At 37.3% G+C, this 20,635-nt stretch overlaps 1 protein-coding gene across 2 annotated transcripts in view; it reads left to right on the forward strand.

The window, feature by feature from the left end:
* Positions 1 to 20,201, forward strand: part of LOC126282030 (nuclear factor NF-kappa-B p110 subunit) — an 87,951-nt gene extending 67,750 nt beyond the window's left edge. For both annotated transcript variants that reach the window (XM_049981450.1, XM_049981441.1), the window contains exons 15-20: positions 8,565 to 8,731; positions 17,090 to 17,203; positions 17,997 to 18,230; positions 18,340 to 18,460; positions 18,569 to 18,729; positions 19,905 to 20,201. In XM_049981450.1, coding sequence (XP_049837407.1) covers positions 8,565 to 8,731; positions 17,090 to 17,203; positions 17,997 to 18,230; positions 18,340 to 18,460; positions 18,569 to 18,729; positions 19,905 to 20,012 — 905 coding nt within the window. In that variant the 3' untranslated portion in view covers positions 20,013 to 20,201. The remainder of the gene's footprint in view (positions 1 to 8,564; positions 8,732 to 17,089; positions 17,204 to 17,996; positions 18,231 to 18,339; positions 18,461 to 18,568; positions 18,730 to 19,904) is intronic.
* Positions 20,202 to 20,635: the final 434 nt, after the last annotated feature.

Genomic DNA, 20,635 nt, shown 5'->3' on the forward strand with positions numbered 1-20,635 from the left:
TCCATATTTCATTTCCTAATTTAACTGATTCAGAATTGTCTGATTTAAGTCAACTGTAGTCTATTACCCTTGTTTTTCTTTCATCTTACTATATCTTTTCGATACATGCTATTCAACAGTTCTTGCAAGCCATCTCAGACAGAACTGAAATGTTATTGTCATCCATCTGATGTAAAACTCAATAACTGAATGAAATGAGGTTTCATTCTCTTTTCAATTTTAAATAAAATTTTGGTATCTTATCTAAATGTAATTAACTGCGGTTTATGGCCTAAAATGGAAAATGTGCAAAGTTCAAACATGGGGTTTTTACTTCTGCGAACACTTTAAAATTACATACAATGTTGTACTTTACTTATGCAGTAAGTATGATGGATAATGAAAAGAAATTCAGTTCTTCCTAGAGTGACTATATCAGCCTGTACGATGAATTTTTTTCACCTGATAGTTTTTGAGAAATAGGATAATACATATTTCATATCAGTCGGAATGCTGTCTCTCGGCATGCACCAGCGTTTGGTAAAAAGTACAGCCATAACAAAAGGTGCTTCAGCAAAAAAATGCAAAGAGAATGTCCACTGCAGCTTCATAGGATAGTGTCGTCATATCCCCCTCCCTCCCTTTGTCCCCGCCTCCAGGTTGTTACGAATACCCTGCAGAATATGATCCTACTAAGAACTGAGAGTATAGTCATTAATTTTATTTTAGTGAGGAGTAAGGGAACAAACCAGTGTATATCCCAGTTCCAATCCAGATGTTCACTCTGTCCAGCTTTTAGTACCCTTAAGGTAATCACCTTACTGTCTCACTTCATGAGGAACAAATACGGATGAACTGTTCGTCCACTAGTGCTGCAGACAGCATTGTGAGTGCTACATGCTATCCTCTGATGAAATAAGAATATTAATTAGAAATGTGAGGGCTTTGCCTAACATGATCAGCATACAAACTGTCATGTTGTTAACAGGTTTTACGCATGTTGTTACCAGGCTTTGTGATGATTTAAGAAGCTTTCTGGTTTGGGAAGAGAGCAAAACTCTGCTGTAGTTTTAGCAGTGTTCATGTGTTCCCCACAGCTCTTCGTATCATGGCAGGCTAGTGTTCCACTGAGGACTTATTGGAGGCTCTACTGCCACACACAGTTTCTTGGATGTCAGAATTCCAGTTTGAATGAAAGAGTATTCAGTGTATTAAACTGTAGGAATTCAGGCAGTGGCCTCAAGCCTTAGGTCTCACCAAGTCTGCTTCGTGCTACCACAGTTTCTCACTAAACAAACAATGACTTGGTCTTTAAAATCCCAATAGCTGCTACTGTATTTTTAGAGGAAAAAGTCTCTTGAATCTTAAGGAGCTGGAGATCGGTGGAGTTGAAAGGGGAGATAACTCATTTGATGTTGTGAATCATAAGTACTGTGGAAAAAATGAGACCAGTTATAATTTAGTGCAGGGAATGCAGTTTAACTTCCAAACACAAGCAAATTTTAAATAAAATCCCTGCATCAGAGCAATTTCAGAGAGAACAGCAGGAAGTCTCTTATCTCTTTTCATTAAAATTATACGGAAAGAAAGATATTCCACAGGAATTGCTCAAGTCTATGCACCATTGCCACCCCCCCCCCCCCTCTCTCTCTCTCTCTCTCTCTCTCTCTCTCTCTCTGATAAGAATGTAAAAGACTTGTAAGAGGAATTAAAGAAGCTGATTAGTGGCAGCAAATGCCACTGCAAAATGGTTTGGAAGGTGTTAATGTAAAAGTAAGCTAAAAAAAAAGTTTTTTCAGAGGTAATACCAGGAAAGACAGAGGGAATAAGTAGTAGACTTTGCCAAGAAGAGCAGATTTGTTCCGAATGCATTGGTCTAAAGCAGATGGAACCAGAAATTAATTTTTATGATATCACACAATAAATAAATTGTGATGTGACAGCTCTAAATGAGTTTCAGGTGATTGTAAACACGTAAGAAGCAGAATAAAAATGCAAATATGTTGGAAGCAGTTAAAAATAAGCTAAAAAGCATAAAAATCATTGGAAAATGAAACCAGAGTGTACCAGGTGGTTATAATTAAACTGATGGCACTCCGACTGCTGCAGTGTGGGATGTATAAATCACAAGACACTGAAACATCGTAGGTATGTTCATTAATTGGTGCGCTTGCAGAGTATGCTGAAAAGAATGATGGTTCAACTTTCGGCCACCGGGTGAAAATATGGCACTGTAAGCAGTCACATTATGGTGTGGGTGCAGGAAAACTGAGGAATAATGAAACACAATGGTGATTCTGGCACAGTTATTAGGGTATGCTCACAAGTTACAAAATGTGTAATATGGTTGCTCACAGTATATCTGGTGTAATCAGAGCGATATGCTGTACCCTATCCTCTAGATCTGGAAGAGTCCACATAAATCCCTTACAGACATGTACCTTTCAAATTTCCCCCCAACCAAAAGTCACATGGAGTTAGAGTGTGGATGTGAAATTTCATAGAAATGATGTAATTGTTACCGAAGGTTTCTTGAAGCAAATTTTCCACACGGCAAGGGATGACATGTGGTGTCGCCCTATCTTGCATGAAAATAGTGGTGTGCACACAGTTGCAATCTTGGAAAGCTGGAATTACATGTTACACAAAGAGGTTCTTCGAACAAGCAGATGTTACTGACACCTGACAGGCCTTCGAGGTATTGCCTCCTCGAAGAAAACCTGACAGAGAATGGAGCAGCTTGTGAAACCACACTACCAGAGTCATGTAAGCTGAGTGTAGTGGATGTTCCTTCACAACATATGGTGCATTCACAGCACCAAGCAGAGTAAAATGTGCCTCATCTGTCCAAAGAATATTCTCCAGCCACATCATCCATCTCTGTGCATGCCAAAAAACGAAGCACAAAGTTATGGCTTTGTAGCCTATCTTGGGGTTCATTTGGTGCACATTCTTGAACCCAGTGTGAAATGCACCACAATGTATTTTGAACTGTTGACCAGAGGAGAGAGCAAGTCCTGTGAGACAACTTGAGCACTGCCTGCAGAAATTGAGGCATGTGCTGCACGGTCGGCTACAGCTACAGCAACTGAGACAGCTGCCAAGGGGATTGGGCTGACCCCCTCTCTCACCTGCACCACCTAATTCATTTGTTTCTTTGTATTTCTTGATCATAATCATTGGCTCATTTATTGACATGGAGCCTCCTTGCAGCTGTTTCTATTGGCGATATTCCCACAATGCAGTGTTGCTATTGCTGCATCAGTGCACAGTCTTTCTTCTCAACAGCTATTGAGTTTTGTATGAAAAACTGATCACATTAACCTTTTACACCAACAATCACTTCCTAAAAGAAGTCTCCAAGTGACAAACAGCATACCGACATCAAAACTGTAAACACGTCACATTCTTGCTGCTTACAGTGCCATATTTTCATCTGGTGGCAAAAAGTGGAACTACAACTTTTTTCAGCATGCTCTGCGAGACCACCGATTAGTGAACAAAACCATGATGATTCACCACCCTGTGATGTATACAGTCCTTACTGCAGCACTTGGAATACCATCAGTTTAATTGTAACCACCTGATAGTATATGAGTATTTATTTAAAAGTTGGAATGATTAAGCTAACCAACAAGTTTAGCACCTTAAATAAATAAGATTATGCAGAACAGACTAAAAGAAAGATAGTTTAGCAAAAGGGGGTTGCTGATCTGAAGAAGTGTGTTTTCAAACACATTTTGTAAATGGGCAGGAAGAACCCAAAACAGAAATTAAAGTTGTTTACGTATTATGTTTCATCTGTTGAAAAAGGCAGTTGGCATAGTAGCATAAATTCATACTTATATTAATACTTGTTCCATGGATTATGAATACGACATTTTGTAATGATGTGGAATGTATCACTTTAAGATAAGTTCTGCCAGCCTTTTAATGCTATTTGGTAAATGACCCCTTTCTGTGCCAAAGTCAGATTTAATCCAGAATAGTAAAGATCATCCTTTCCTCTAGAGTTGTAGCAATGCACTTTGGTGTTATTTTTGAATTGGAGTGGGTTATTAATAACAAATTTCATAAATGAATATATGTATTGCAAAGGTACTGTCAGTATCCAGAGTTCCTTAAATAAATGTCTGCAGCGTTATCTTGGGTCAGCTCCAGCTGTTATTCTGATTACACACTGCAATGAATACTTCCTCTCTTAATGATGAATTATCCCAAAATATGCCTTATGAAAGCAGTGAATGAAAATGGGCATACTAGTCACTGACATTATCACCAAAATTTGCAGTAACCCTAATAGCATAAGTAGCTGAACCTAACATTTTCAGCAGATCATCAATGTGTTGCTTCAGTTCAATTTATCATCGACGCACACACTCAGAAATTTGGAATATTCTGCCTTAGCAACAGACTTCTGTTCATAGTCTATATTTATCGATTATGTAATGCCATTTACTGTACAGAATTGTATAAATAATAATAAAGTTAATAATGATTATAAACAAATAGTTAATAATGGTAACAACAATCCATAAGTAATGCCAGGTGTGGTAACTGAATCCATTTGAGGTGTGAAGATGGGTGCCAGTAGTTACAAGTCTTAAGAATCAATGCATTCATTCAACATATGCTACTGTACAATATTATTAGTTCACTCAGAATTTTTAGGACAGTGGGCAGTTCAGGATTGAAAAGGGAATCAGTTGATGAGGTTCCACATCACAGAAATTACTCGTGGAAGCCTCTGAGAGGAAGTATTCACATCCTTAGCGTTAGTCGAAAAATAAATTACTTATAAGGCTAAAGTAATGTGTAATCAACATATCAAATAGGAAATAGTATAAAATCCCCCTGGACCACTATATGGGAGTTAACATGCAGCAAAGAGAGTTCCCAGAACAAATCGTTCACTTTCTAGTGTAGTTTGCACTGTTTTATAAATTCCTGGCAGATTTGAACTTTACACACAGGTCTGGTCTTTTAAAGACAGTGCTCTTACTGATTTAGTGTGTCGTCATACATACTCACTCGAATTGTAATTTTAGTGATCGTCAAGACAGTGTAAAGGGAAGTACACACTTGTCTACAAAATCAAGCGATTGCAGATTGTCTATAGACGTGTAGCTAGACAGTGCATACAAAGAGAATGTAGACTTTGTCATGTGTACATATTTGAATGACTTGTTCCTCGGTATTTGATAAATGTGGCTGATATTATGAAAAGGATAGTTGCTATCCATCATATAGTGGAGGTGTTAGTCACAGAAAGGCACGGCAAAAAGACTGTGACAAAATAAGCTTTTGGCCAACAAGGCCTTTGTCGAAATTAACACACCCCCCACACACACACAAACAGAAGTGCACCTGACACACACATGACCTTAGCCTCTCGCAGCCTTTTGACAAAGGCCTTGTTGACTGAAAGCTTATTTTGTGACAGTATCTTTGTTGTGGTTATCTGCAACTTGGCATCTTCACTATATGGTGAGTAACAACTATACTTTTCATAATTGTGTTACATTCCATCCTGTATTTTCCATTGTTCGATAAATATGGCAGACATTGTTACCACCACAGCTTGTGCAGTGATGACAATGGATAGTGAAAGAAATCAAGAGCTCTTCAGTATGCGACTTCTTGTTATGATTTTAATATTCAGAATTACTGTCTTCCAACAAACATGATACTACATGAAAAATCTTCAATCTGCAGTGATACTTTCTGCATTGGCCACATTGTGTTAAGTGTTGTTCAACAATAAGAAATACAAAAATAATAAAGACCAACAAATACATCCACATGTTACGCAACATTGTCGTAAGAATTGTCTCGCGTCACTGATTTCAAATAAAAATCAAAAGTTCTGCAGTTTTGTTGCAGAAGTATAAGCATGTCTATAGGCAAGAAATTTCTCTCGATTGCATATGTACAAAATCGCTTGCTTGCCTCATAGACACTGTCTAGAAACAAAATTTGCTCGACTTTGTACTGCTGGTACAGGACCTAGAATGCTGGCCAAAACCAACTTGCATTACTATGGAAAACAAACTGTAACTATTGCCTATAATTTTATATTGTCACAACTCCTACCTGCAAACTGCCAGTCTGTCTGCATTAAAAATAATCAGTATTATGTTGCTGCTTGTATTCTGAAACATTTGGGCTGTAGACGTATTCCGTTTTAGGCCAAGTATATCTCTGCAGCCACAGTGTTCCGCATTGAGAAAGGTCTTTATTTTTCTGGGCAGGTCCGATGAATAAAATGCACAGTATACACTTGCGAAATTTCAATGTGTTTTGCTATTGCCCTACTGTAGCTTTTGCCAGGTCTCTTCAGTTTTTCCTTTCTGCTCGTTTCCAATATGTTCACTGTTGAAGTGCTCGTCATTCAAATTTGTGATGACGTGTTCATTTTTTAGTGAAATGACATGAGATGCATTTGGTCGACTATCTGTTGCTGAGTAATTCATTCAAACATCATGTTCCACCAGCGTCATTATGATGGAGAACTGTCGGGGTTGCCCATGAAGATTTTCGAACTGATCGTAGTGTGGAAATACTTAAAATACAAAAGTACTGGATGTATCAGAGGATAACAGAAAAGAACTAATAGTTTGTATTGGGGCAGTTTGTATTGGGGCATATGGTTACTCGATAATGTATTAACAGGCAGAAATTTCCCATATTCATTAACTTCTCATATATTTTCTGTTTAATGTTGGAGAGGGTAATCACAGCTTTTGAAAATCAACATAGTTCAGTTATGAGTGAGGTCAGGCCTTCTTACTATAAGTAATCTCATTAATACATCTGATCTATTCCCAAAGCAAAGAAGCCACTATTCAGATGATGAACAAATCATCATTTTTGACAAAGAAAAGGTTTGGAAAACAACAAATTAGTTACGAAACATGAATTGCTTAAATTCAGACTTTATACTATAAAAAAAGGTCTCCCTGGGAATACTAAGAATATCCGTTACAAAACAAATTCGCTTAGTAATCGTGTGTAATTGTACAGAATGCAGGATGGTTTGGACAGTGTCTGTACTCATACCTTGTATCAGTATGCTTTCCCTTGTTCAACTCAATTTTTATCTCTCTCCCTCATGACTTGCTTTTTCCCTTCAGTTGGTTCCTACTTGCACACAAAGCAAGTTTTCTTAAAAGCTTTCTTTTTTATATTTCTTGGAATTTCCATTGGAGATACAGTACATTGAAAAGCAGCATGTAAATTATCTGGAATATAACAATATGGAGAGGGTAGATAGCTACTCACCACATGAAGGAGGCATCAAATCACAGACAGGCACAATGAAAAATATTGCCAAAACAATGAAGCTCTCAGGCAAATTCCATTTTTGGAAATAGAAACCATGGACTTCCCATTATGTGGAAGAATAGTTTTTGATGCCAGTGGTCAGCCTTTTTTTTACAGTAATAAGAAAGCATGTGTGATACTGTATTGGAGAATTGGCAATGCTTTTGAAATTACTTGATGGCGTGAAATTCTACTGCTATATGATGAAACTTTGTGGAGATGTAACTAATTTCTCATTTGTCCCATTTTTCGGTCATCACGCCATGTTAATACTGAGAAATTGTATTTTTTCCCCAGTTCTGCAGATACAGCTTTATGGATGTCCCTCCTTATACACATTTGTGCTCCAGCGCAATGTGTTGTTAAATTTGATAGGGTTACACAGGTATCACAAAGCTAACGTAATGATTGATCATGTAAATATGGTGGCCAACACACAGGTTCTCACCACCAAATGTAAAATGGCCTTTCTTGCAGGATATTTTCCATCTAATATTACTTGAGTGTACTTTATTGTGAAACTGTCTAGGTTCTTCTGCGGGTATGTTTTTATGTCATATGTTTAATGTCTTTTACTCATCGCTATTCCTTTATTTTGAGTCAGGCAATCTTTGAGTAACCACATAAACAAACGGATTTCATATTACTCATCAATTTAATGCTCAAGTGTGTCATAAGTAACTGCAAGTCCAAAAAAAAAAAAATATTTCTGGACCATGTGCAAATTTTTTGTTCCCCCCTCGGATAGCAGCAAAACAAGACTGGATATATGTTTGTGGGAGTGCATGCTCACAGTTTTTCTCTGAAACTCATTGCAAACAGAAAGGAAAAAAAATTATCACTTACTGCATTATTTGCAACATATTTTACAGACAGTATCCACATAGATCACTGAACATACCTACGAAATTGTACCATTGTATGATAAGTAGTTCAGGAGATACGGTGTCATAAACATTGAGATGCTTGAAAAAACTAGCATTCACTTATTGTTTGATAATGATCGCTTAGTGACCCAACAAAAACTTCAAATTTAATTAATCCAAACTTTCTTTCACTTACATGTTTAACATCAAATAGTTAAAACATTAAATCTTTTGTAAAGTAATCAGAAGTTTGAAGCATGTATAAAGCATACATGGGAGTTGATTCTTTAAAAAATTGGGGCTTTAATGGTAACTTATAGTATTGTATGTTCGTTCTGTGCTTCTCACTTGAACACTAATGTGACAATTAACCACTTGTGTTACTTTTCTTTGTAGGTTGGACACCACTTCATGTTGGAGTCCTCCACAAAAATCTTGGTGCGATAAAGAGTCTCATCGCTGCTGGAGCGGATGTAAATGAAGAAGATACAAATGGTCGAACAGTGCTGCACTTTGCTGCAGATGGAGACGATGAAAAAATTGCAGAATATTTAGTTCAACATGTATGTTGTGGAACTTGAAGTTTTTTTTTTTTTTTTTTTTTAAGCTGAATTCTTGAACTATTTTCAGATTAGCAACATACCTAATCAATAGATTGCCACTGTATTTTGGCAGTCTTGTCGTCATCAAGTGACAGAGTTACAAGGATCCGCTCAATACTCAATTAATTCTGAGAATGAGATGGTAGTAGATGAACAAGAGTTCAAATACAGCACTACGAAAGCTATGGAATAAATACCTCATTTCTTTTACTTTTTGGGAAAACAGCATTTGGAGCATTTATCCATCCTTAGAAACCAGCCATCAACTTTTCACTAAATATTTTACAGCATTTGGGACTCTTGAATCAGCCAACACCTGTAGGTACTCTTTGTCTGTAGAAAATTGCAAACTTCTCATTAAGTGTTTGCTGGTGAAAGTTACTCATTGTAATTTTTTATCCTTTGAGTTGTGGCTTTATCCCTCCTTGATAAATGTGTTAAGGGGGGATGAAACTTGAGAGTTGTTTTACAACTCCTTTTACAATGAAGAAGACTACTGCCATCATTATCTTCTTTTGACACATCATAATTATATTTTTTCCAGGCAGCAACAAGTGCACATCAACTCCCCCCTCCCATTTTTTTAATATTATTATTTGGATGATAATGACATTTCATCACATATATCAATCCTCATCTATTCCTCTTTCATAGAGTGTAGTGCCCATAAGATACAAATCTTTGCTTTCATGTCATCTTGTTTAGTTGCAAGAATTACGAGTGCAGAGAAACATAAGCTTACCTGTCTGACAGAACAAAACTAAGCTTTCTCCATATGTTGGGTCCATATTGCAGCAACATTTTCTTTCACAATCAACAAAGGATGTCAATATTACTTAAGAACAACTTCAGGTCACAATTTGCAAGTGATACAGCAAAGTGGGTAAGTTTCTACGTGCATAGGAGATACTGCCTTGAAAAACTTTCCCATTGATTGTTCTCGATAACTGTGACCACACCCTCCTTTGTCCCACTACAAATTGGTAAGATTTTTTCAATTTTCTTGCAAAGTAAATTCCACAGTTTGGTCACTCCAACACCCATTTGAGGATAAGTGAGCACAAAAAGTGTTGTAATATGTATTTCTAATTGTAACATTGTGAAATTAGTGTAGAATTTGTGAAAAAAAATTAAAGACGTCATATTGTACTGATGATCATAGGAGGGATCAGGTTGATGCTTTAGTAAAGTCTCATTTACCAAAACAGCATAAAGGATAACTTCCATAGTGGTCAGCCATCATCAGTTTTGTACACCTCTTGTGAGCTAATACGCTTTAGTTTTCAAGGGTCAGTATTGTGGTAATCAGCCAGTTTGTTCACCTAAGAAGCTTACAACTTGAGCATAAATTAAACATCTTGAACAGTTTTGACACAGCCTTCATTCATATTTAAATTGTCAATTTTAATGACAGACAACTTATTTTCTTTAATAATAAATGTGTTGAACAAACAGCATTATTTATTAATAAATGCAATACATTAGGCAGAATAAACATTTTCTACATAGCACGTCAAGGATAGTGTTATATGAAGATGAGAACTCAATTTTTTAGTGTATCATTTTCTGCGTGGGAGGTTAAATAGTTTCCATTCTGACAAACGCTAAGGATCTGGTGTGATTGTCCAGTCACCTAATCAATACATTTAGTCCAAGCATTGTCCAATATTTTACTGAGCTTCATATTGAGAGACTGGGCACCGGTGAAAAATAAATTGTTTAAGCTTCAACTTGTCCACCTAGATAATATTTTATATTTGAGGACAAACTTAATCACTAGAGCTAATTGCAGAGGTGAAAGCTTTTTGATGTGATTCTCTGTTTTTTGAAGGGAATCTCTTACAATTTTGCACCTACAGTGTGAAGAGTACAGGAAGGCAAATATTACCCTGATAAGAAAAAAAACTTTTATCTATGTAGGTTTTTATATAATATAGTATCTTTTAATTTCTGCAGGAGTCATGCATCATATTCTTTAACATCTACATGCATACTACACAAGGCCATTGTATGATACATATGGTGCCTTGTACCCCTACCAGTAATTTTCTTTCTTGCTCCACTGGCAAATGGAGCAAGGCCAAAACAACTGTGCATCTCTGTCTGTGCAAGCCAAGTATCTCTGATCTTCATGGTCGTTACACAAAACATACTTTGACACCAGTAGAATTGTTCTGCGATCAGAGCTTCGAGTGCGTTCTCTCTAAATTTTCTCAGTAGTTTGAATAGAATGTCATCTTCTCTCCAAGGATTCAAATTTGAGTTCAGAAAACATCTCTAATACTCATATATTGATTGAACCTACTGTTAACAAATTGAGCAGCACACCTCTGAACTGCTTAATGGCTGCCTTCAATATAACCCGGTGAGGATCCCAAAAACTCAATACTCGAGAATGGATTGCAATAGTCTCCATAAGCAGCTGGAATGACCTACACTTTCTTAAAATTATCCCAATAAACCTTCTCTACTACTGTCCCTCTCTGCTTGTCTCTTTGGAACTTTATGCCTATATATTATAGCCTACTACTAATGCCATATTTGAATATTACAGGATTGCTTTTCCTATTGTGCATTAACGTACGTTTTTCTGTTTTTAGGGCAAGCTACCATGTTTCACACCAACTAGATATTCTATCTTTATCTTACAGTCATTTAAAGAGATCTTCCTGTACGCCATAGCATCATCAGGAGAAAGCTGCAGATTGCACGTCAGCCTGTCCATCAAATCATTTATGTGTATAGAGAACAAAGGTGGTCCTCTCACACATCCCTTTGGCAGTCCTCGTAATACTTTGATCTCAGATACATACTTGCTGTCGAAGACTGTGTACTGGATTCTGTTACCTGCTGATGGATCTGTTCTGGCAGGCATACCTTTGAGTGGCACCCAACGTGAATTCTAGAAACTGTAGCCATCATCAGTTATCAAATTTTAGGGAAACTTGCTGGAAGGTCTCCCAAGCAATGTTAGTTTGAGTGGGTTTTTGGTTAGTGATCAAGAATCGTGACATCTTGGGTGCAAAGCTTTGCCATGCCCAAATCTTTGTATAATATTTAACGGGTTAAGTGTAGCGAGAGCTTTGCAGTGTCGATACACATGTATAAAAAAGAATCATAATTTCTAAATATGGGGGGATTTAAGGCACATCCTCACCATAGCTGATTTAGACCAAGAAGTTTTTAAGTGCATCCAGTCACTTTTATCCCCTTCGTTCAGGTGATGTTGGGATCACCTAAAATCCAAAGAGTAATTTGATACCGCTCTCTCTATGCTGATCTATACTGTGTTAGCCTCTTCATCTCTGCAGAAACCTACATCCATTTGATCCTGCTTACTGTAACCATGCCTTCTAGAGCTATTGCACTCCTCACACAACTACCCTCCATTATCAAACAAGTGGTGTGTATTCCTTGATGCCTTGTTCTCCTGACCAGTCCCTCCTTTAGCCAAATCATGCCAGAAATACCTTTTCCCCCAGCCCAGTCAGCACCACGTCATTAGTTATTCGGTCTTATCATCAGCACTTAAACGTTCCCTTGTAGCACCGTATTTCAAAAGCGTATATTATGCTCCTGCCTGAGTGGCCAATCATCCTTGTTTTGCTTCCATTTAGAGCTGTGTTCCAAATACCTTCTGAAAAGATTTTCCTAGCACTTTATATTTGATGTTAACAACTTTGTTGTATTCAGGAACATATTTCTTACTAGTACAAGTCTGCATTTTATATCCTCAATGCTTTCAAACAATGGAAAATCCAGGATGGAATGACAATATTATGAAAAAGATAGACCTATAACACAAAATCAATCAATTATTGATAAAAATATTTAATTGATGATATGAATATAATAGAGGGGAAACATTCCATGTGGGAAAAATATATCTAAAAACAAAGATGATGTGACTTACCCAACGAAAGCGCTGGCAGATCGATAGACACACAAAATTCAAGCTTTCGCTACCAACGGTTGCTTCGTCAGGAAAGAGGGAGAGACGAAAGGATGTGGGTTTTAAGGGAGAGGGTAAGGAGTCATTCCAATCCCGGGAGCGGAAAGCTGAAATGAGAAGTGTCCTGCTCACTAACCTTCCCACCCCTCCCACAGTGGTATTTCGCTGTCAACCAAATCTAAATAATTTATATCCCTACACAGCCCTTGCTTCCAACCCTTTACCTCATGACTCAAATCCTGGTAATAAACTGTAATATATCAAGACCTGTCCCATACATCCACCACCACCACCACCTATTCCAGTCCAGTCACAAACATCGGCAACCACTGTGATCCAGTGGGCATGACAACCAACAAACTGCCTGTTTGTATGAATGGCCACTGACAAAACTGTGAGCAAGGAACAAGTGATCACCCTGTTGCTGAGCACGCTGCCGAACTTGACATCCTTCTTTTCAATGACTACCTACTATAGCCTGTGCTATATGGAGCCTTCCCACAGACACCAGCTTTCCGGAATTGTGCAGGTAGGAACTTTCCCTGCATTATATCGAATCTTCCTGTAAACCTCTTGGCCTCAACCTTCATTAGTCGCTGTACTCACCTATCCAGCTCCTTCTCTGATCCAATTGCTGCACTAAACAGCTCTCATTCCACCATCATACCCATTCTTCTTTTTCCACAAACCATCCCCCCAACCCCCTACTCTCCCCTGCCGCCCTCCGTCTTAACTTCTCGATTGCACATAACTGCCCTCTCCTTTTTCCACCTCTTCCCTGTGTGCTCCCCAGCAGCATTTCACTCTCCGCCACCCCTACCCTACTATCCCTCCCCGCCCCAGCTCCTTATCCTCATCCAGTCACCACTCCCATCATGCACTGGTGCTGCTGTGTGCAGTGTGGCTTCAGTTGCCAGACACTGTAGTGGTGTGTGGTGTCTTTAGGCCGCCCTGGCTGAAAACTTATTTGTGACTGTCGTTTTGTTTTTCCTATCTTCAACTCAGCACATCTGCTATATGATGAGCAGCAGCTTTCCTTTTATCTTTTTGTGAAATAGAATGATCACTTAGCCTCTGTTGTGGGTAAAGCTGGTGGTAGACTTCAGTTTATTGGTAGAATACTAGGGAAGTGCAATCAGTCTACAAAGGAGATTGCTTTACAAGTCACTCATTCAACCAGTTCTAAAATATTGCTCAAGCCTGTGGGACCCATACCAAATAGGACTAACGGGGGATATTGGAACGTATACACAAAAGGGCAGCACAAATGGTCACAGGTTTTGTTTGACCTGTGAAAACATGTCACTGAGATGCTGAAAGAACTGAACTTGCAGACCCTTGAAGGTTGTAAACTATCCAGAGAAAGTCTGTTAACAAAGTTTAAAGAACCAACTTTAAATGGTTACTCAAGGAAATACTAAAACCCCATATGTATTGTTCACATAGTCACACACACATTCTTCCCGCACTCGATATGTGAATGAAATGTCAAGAAACACTTATAACTGGGACTATGGAATGTATCCTCTGGCATGCACTTCACAGTGCCTTGCAGAATGGAGATGTAAATGTGTTATCCAAGGTTTTTTACTTGTACATTTGTCTATTTCATATTTTATCCTCTGTTGATTTCAGTATTACATATTGTAAAGGTATCTATTTGACTGTTTCAGTCAGTTTTTAACTAATGGTCCCTTTTGACAGCGTAACTAGGTCACATCGCCAAAGTTCCTACCTTTCTGCAATTTCTCAGCTTTAACTGGTTAACTATAATGAACAGGTCATGGTTAACAATCCAAATCTCCTCTTGTGAAAGTGTTTCACAGTTCTAAATCTGGCTTCTGTATCTCTGCTTTACCATTATACAATTTAAAAAAAAAAAAAAACTTGTGCTGTCTCTAGGATTCTTCATCCATGCATACAACCTTCCTTCATCATCATTAAACAAGTAGTTTTGCTATGATTAAATGGTGATGTGTGCATAAATCCATCAAGTGACTTCCCATTATAGACCCACATTTCAAATGCTTCCACCTTTTTCTTTTCCATGTTTCCAGTTGTCCACATTTCAGTTCCATACATTGCTGTGCTACATAAGTACACTCATAGGTACTTCTTGCTCTGTTCAATATCAAGATTTGATACCAGTTGTGCATGTTAATTGAATTAACCTTACTACTTAGATAGGATTGGTCATTCTCCCATTACTTTGTTGTGCACCTCCCATCATTTTCTTTCACTTCTTTTGTTGTTTCTTTGGTGCACAAGTCGAATTTCATTTAAAGTTGAAAAACAGTGGTTATCCTACTTTACATCCTGCACTTGTAAAAGTTCATCCTTTCATTTCTTAATTATTACTAAGGTTAAGGCATATACTCAACTTTCAACTATTATCATCCTGTTCTATTTTACTGGGAGAACATTGCATTAAGAGTTTTGTTGTTGTTATTCCAATATATAAACAAATTATTCCCTACTGCTTTTGCTGTATTGTGGCTGTAAGTGTACACAGCTTCCCTTAGGTTATCGTCTTTGTCTTCATTCAGCTTACAAAGTTTGTGTGTGCGTGTGTAGGGTGGGAAGGTATCTGAGGCATCCTCAGTGCTAAAGACGCGATTGTTGCCCATATGCCTTTGTGTAGGAAAAGACAATGGTGATTTCGGTTTGGGAGACATTTGTTGTTTTTGTGGCATTGTTAATCTTTGATCTTACGACAATCATTTACTAGAGGAGTGTGCCAAATGTTTTGCATGTCAACCAAGGTCATGGTTCAAATGATAGGTAAACCATTGTGGTCTTCATTTATCATAATTAGTGTAGACTTCTAAAGAAACACAGACATTTTATTCCTCATACTTTGCAAGCTTGAAATACTTTTGGACAGCAAACTGCACAGTAGAAATGTTATAACATTTTGCTATGAAAAAATCTTTCGTCCCTCACTTACACTAAGGAAACATAAATTTGTGTGAAAATTTGAATTCTAACAGTTTGGTAATGACAGATTTCAGTGATAGCTGTTTTATTTTTAGGACTGCATCCTTATTTGCAGGTCTGTGGTCAGCTGACAGAATAATTCAAAATGGTGCTGAAGATTTTCAGTTCATTATCCCTAGTTGTAGGTAACACACTGTGTTTGGCTTATACACACAAGGAACAGATTACATGAAGTTAACGGGAATAAAAACAACCTTCCCCAACCTTTTATGGCACCTGAACATGATTATAAATCGGGATGCATTAAGATACATAGAACACTGCTAGCCAAATAGTGATGTGCCTTTGTCTACAAATTCTCGCACCATTCTTCATTGTGAAGATGTTACATTTTTTGATATAGGGTTATTCAAGGAAATACAAGAAGTGAAACCAAGATGCTCAGAGGTTTGGGATCTAATAGCAAATTCCTTATAGAACATAGTAATACTCAAATTGGGAAGGTGAGAGTGGGAGTAAATGGAAGTCAAGGAACTTCATGGTTGCTTGTAGTCAGACACTTGAAATTATAAAGTTTTCAGGGCTTGTTACCTGATACATTTCTTTGTGCTCAATGCAAAAGTTTCACTGGATACACTGAAGTGACACACCTTTCTGTATAAAATTGTCTATTCTCAGTGAACTTGAAACACCAAGAATCACAGCTTGATGTCCATTCTACTTCCTTGATCAGTCTCTCCCACTAGTAGTATGTATTACTTCTAATGACAGAGTTTATTGAAGATAGTATCATAAAATATTTTACTAGCCAAACTTGGAGGAGCCAAGCACATGCACTTAATTTGACTCAGCCTTAGGCCAAAAATTTAATGGTCTATTTAGGTTATTGATAGAAGGTGATCTGGCTAAAAATACTTTCTTCAGAGCTATTGACTGTAAGAAACTTTTATTATGAAATATGCCAGTAACATAAACAGTATTTCTTTTATAGTTCCGCAGAGGCAGATCCAATACATATGTTTCTCTTACCTTATGTACATAAGTTCTGTTAATGCCATATGCTCCTGCATTTGTAGGACAGCTCTTGTAGAGAATTTGTGTCTAGGGAACCATTACTTACCTGTTTATATAGTTAACTGCTGTCACACATGAATCCATGTTACATTTGTTATAACCAGTCTTATATCTGCCATTGGGTTGGTCTCGTGCTATCAGTAAATCAGAATTCATGTGTTTCATTTCCTTTGTCTGACTCTTGAGTGCTCAGATGAATGTATTGATATTTACCAGCTGCCTGTATACCGTCAAAACCTTAATTCTAATTCCAGTTGCTATTATCTTTGCTTTGCAATCTTTCATTTACATTTACTGCTGTAGTTTGTTTAATATGCTCAAGGTTTCTTACAAAATGTTCTTTTAACTCATTTCAGACAAACATTGATGTAAATAAAAAGGATATGGTGGGATACACAGCGTTTGACCGAGCACGTGCAAGAGGAGGACGCGCTGCTAAAGTACTGTGTCAGATTTTGGATCATAAGAAGGTACAGTTATGTCATTGTTCTCCACCTTAAAAATAGTTTTGACAGATATTAAGGTATGAAATAGTTTTCTGTGTGTGATTCTTCCTTACATTTATCCCTTTTTAAAGTAAATGTGGAAGATTAATGATAATTTCGTTTACTTGTACAGATGTCAGAGATTCATACAATTTCGTTGCAGCCATATTTTTGTACTGACAAATAAGAAAAGGTGCATCTTCAATTGCAGTTTCCCTCCATAAAGAGAAAGTTCCTTTTGGTGGAACTGTTTTACAGTTTGAAATGTTACATAGGTGCTTGCAAACAAATGAAAATCCATAAGTTAGCATAGTTGAGATGTACAACTTCCACATGTTAGTATTTTTCACACATCTACAAATTATCACTATCTCACTGTTAAGTGTCTCAGTTGGCAAAATAGCCAGTAGTTTTTGCATTAAAGTAAATTGTAAGATATACCATCACTGATACCTCATTCTGAATCTTTAATAAAATTTCTGTTAGTTATAATGACAAGTAATTTGATAATAAATCCCTATGTATATAAAGCTGTGAAGCTTATACCTACCTAATTTTGGGTAGCAGAGTTTTTGGTACATACAGAGGGCCGTACACTACCTTGCCTGCCTTAGTTAATTGTATCAATATTAACAATTTAAACGTGTGTGTGTGTGTGTGTGTGTGAGAGAGAGAGAGGGAGGGAGAGAGAGAGAGAGAGAGAGAACGCATGTGCTCACACACGTGTAAAAGTGAAAATGAAATTGACCATGTATCTGGCCTTAATTGTATGTTACAGTGGGCAGATTTGGAAAGTGTGGAAGGACAGATGGAAGGTGTCTGTAACATTGGGTTAGATTTATCAAGAGTAAAGGAAGAGCCAGAGGATAGTGATGACGAGCTTCACATTGATGAGGATGATGATGAAGATGACGATGAGGAGGAAGAGGACGACGATGACGACAACACAGATAAGGAAAGCAACAGTACTGAAATGAAAAGCCCTGTGCCAGACGAAGTTGAAAATAAACATGTTAGTATGATGTCATAAATGTTTACATTAAGTGTGTGATTTATGGATGAATATGCTATCAAATAAAATGCCAGTTTTCCATCTACACTCCTTCTTATTTTTTTTTCAGATTATGTCTCTCCTGCAAGGAGTGGCTAAGTCGCCAGAAAGACATACAAAGTCTCCTGAAATTACTGAAGTTAAGGAGGAGATGTTTCCCAGCCCAGTATCTGAATGTACAATTCCAGATGGTATGTATGGTGTTAAGACTCCTGCCTACAGTTTCCTGTTAAAGAAATTCATTTCTGGCTTGGTTCAAATTGTTCACTTTAAGATAAAAAAATCTTTTCTTGCTACAGAAAATGGGCTCTTCAATGCTGAAACTTTATCTCAGCTATGTGATATCCTGGATTCATCAGGAAGCTGGCAAGATCTGGCCGAGCTCTTGGGTTATACATTCCTGATTGCCAGTATAAAGGACAACACAAGCCCATCAAGACTACTATTCAACTACGCTGATGTAAGGAAGTCAACTACACTTATTATATATAGTTTCAGTAGCTATATTGTCATCTCCTTTATCATCTTAGTCTTTGGAAAGTTGGGGGAGAAAATTGGCAAGCAAAAGGGGACACAAAGAGGGAAATGAATACAGCATAATATGTTGTTTGGAGATGGAGCTTGGTAAAGTTTGTCTTTGGCAGTACAGATTGGAATAGAAGTGTTCTATGGTATGTCTAACTGATCAAGTATTCTTACAATGGCATTACATGTGTGATGCGAATATTATGCCTTTACCTTCACATTGTTTTTGTAATTGCACTCTCAAGAATAACAATTGAAGTACTAATAACCAACTACAAATTGCTTCTGTACTATAGAATTATTTTAGTTTATCTTTTGACCATCCGTTAAAGTGGCTTTGGTCAATTATTCCAACTGAAATAATTGTCTTTGGAGTATTTGTTCTGTGCTTTCATTTTCTGGTTCTGTTTTGGATTAAAAATATTGACCAGCTGTTCAGAAATAGGTATCATGTTACCATGAATTTATACTCCAGATGCCCTGAAGAGACAGTCTCTCGCTACGGACCTCCAGCACTTTCTTCTTGCTCTTCTGTTTATTCACTTGTATTGTACAGTGTAATATTTCTGTTGTTACAATGATTTTGTAGTATGCTCATATAAGGAATCACCATGGGACTAAATCAGTTTGCCAGTTTTTTGGTAGTTCTATGTTCCCAAAATGATTTCAAATATAGGATGAAACTCGCTTGTATGATGCAGCTCGTTGGGTGTATTTGTAGAAGTCTGACACATAACAATGTCCCTACTATGTCATAATGGGTATCCTGTGAATTGAAATACTTCATTTGATACACTTATCTTACATTTCATGGCTGTTGACAGTGTAAGAAAGATTTGAGATCAGGAGACGTACACTGAAATATTTTTCAAATTGGATACATGTTCAAGTACACAAGGTATATTAGGATAGAAGTTCTAGTGCATTTTAGGCTTGCTTATTCCATGTGAATAAAAACAAGAATTTCCATTAGTTAACATCAGTCCTCCTAAATGCTTCACTTCTTAATCTCGGATCACATGCAAACTACCAAGATAGAGAGAACTTATTCTTCAATGTACAATAGTAATTTTTTATAAATAATTCTTACCAGTTTAACTATTTTTCTAGGTTGACGGGAATGCGACAGTGAGGGAGATTCGAAATTTTTTGGATGTCTTGGATGAACACAAGGCAGTGGAGCTGGTTGATCTCATGCTTGCCGGCCAGGAATCTTGAGATCACTGTTTTTTTTTTTGTATAAGCTGTTATTCCACCATAAGTGTGCCATTGTTTTTAGTCTTAGTTTTACAAAAAAAAATGTTATTGTATGTTTTAATACAATACCTACCATGTGTAAATATATTTTGTTTGTGGTTGATTTTATGACAGTTTTATATGTAAAATAGAACTGATGAATTTATGTAAGTTATGTTTTTATTTCACAAGATGTCGTTTGACCATTCCTTTTTCCTGCATATCAAGTTCAGTGAATTCAAAAAATGTACTAAACATTATCTCTTAATGGGTGAAATTTATCTAATGAGCTTGGAGGCAAGTTCTTCAGTATTAATGTGCAGTTGTAACTTTAAAACATCGAATTATTCCAGCTTTAATTTGTTGCCATATGTGTATCATTATGGTTTCATGTAGAGCTTTCTGGTAAAGGAAACTTGTGGATAAGCATATAAACAAGAACTTGACCACACAACTAGCATCAGAAAAATTTAGCCAAGGGGGGCCAGCTGTTATTTTTGATGAAATGGAGTAAACATGAAAAGAGGTGAAGAGGAAAAGAGCGATAAGCATTGCTCATGCTCCCCCCCCCCCCCCCCCCCCCTCCATTTTTCTGTGTGGGACAG

Source organism: Schistocerca gregaria, chromosome 1 (assembly GCF_023897955.1).
Source record: "Schistocerca gregaria isolate iqSchGreg1 chromosome 1, iqSchGreg1.2, whole genome shotgun sequence".
NCBI lineage: Eukaryota > Metazoa > Arthropoda > Insecta > Orthoptera > Acrididae > Schistocerca > Schistocerca gregaria.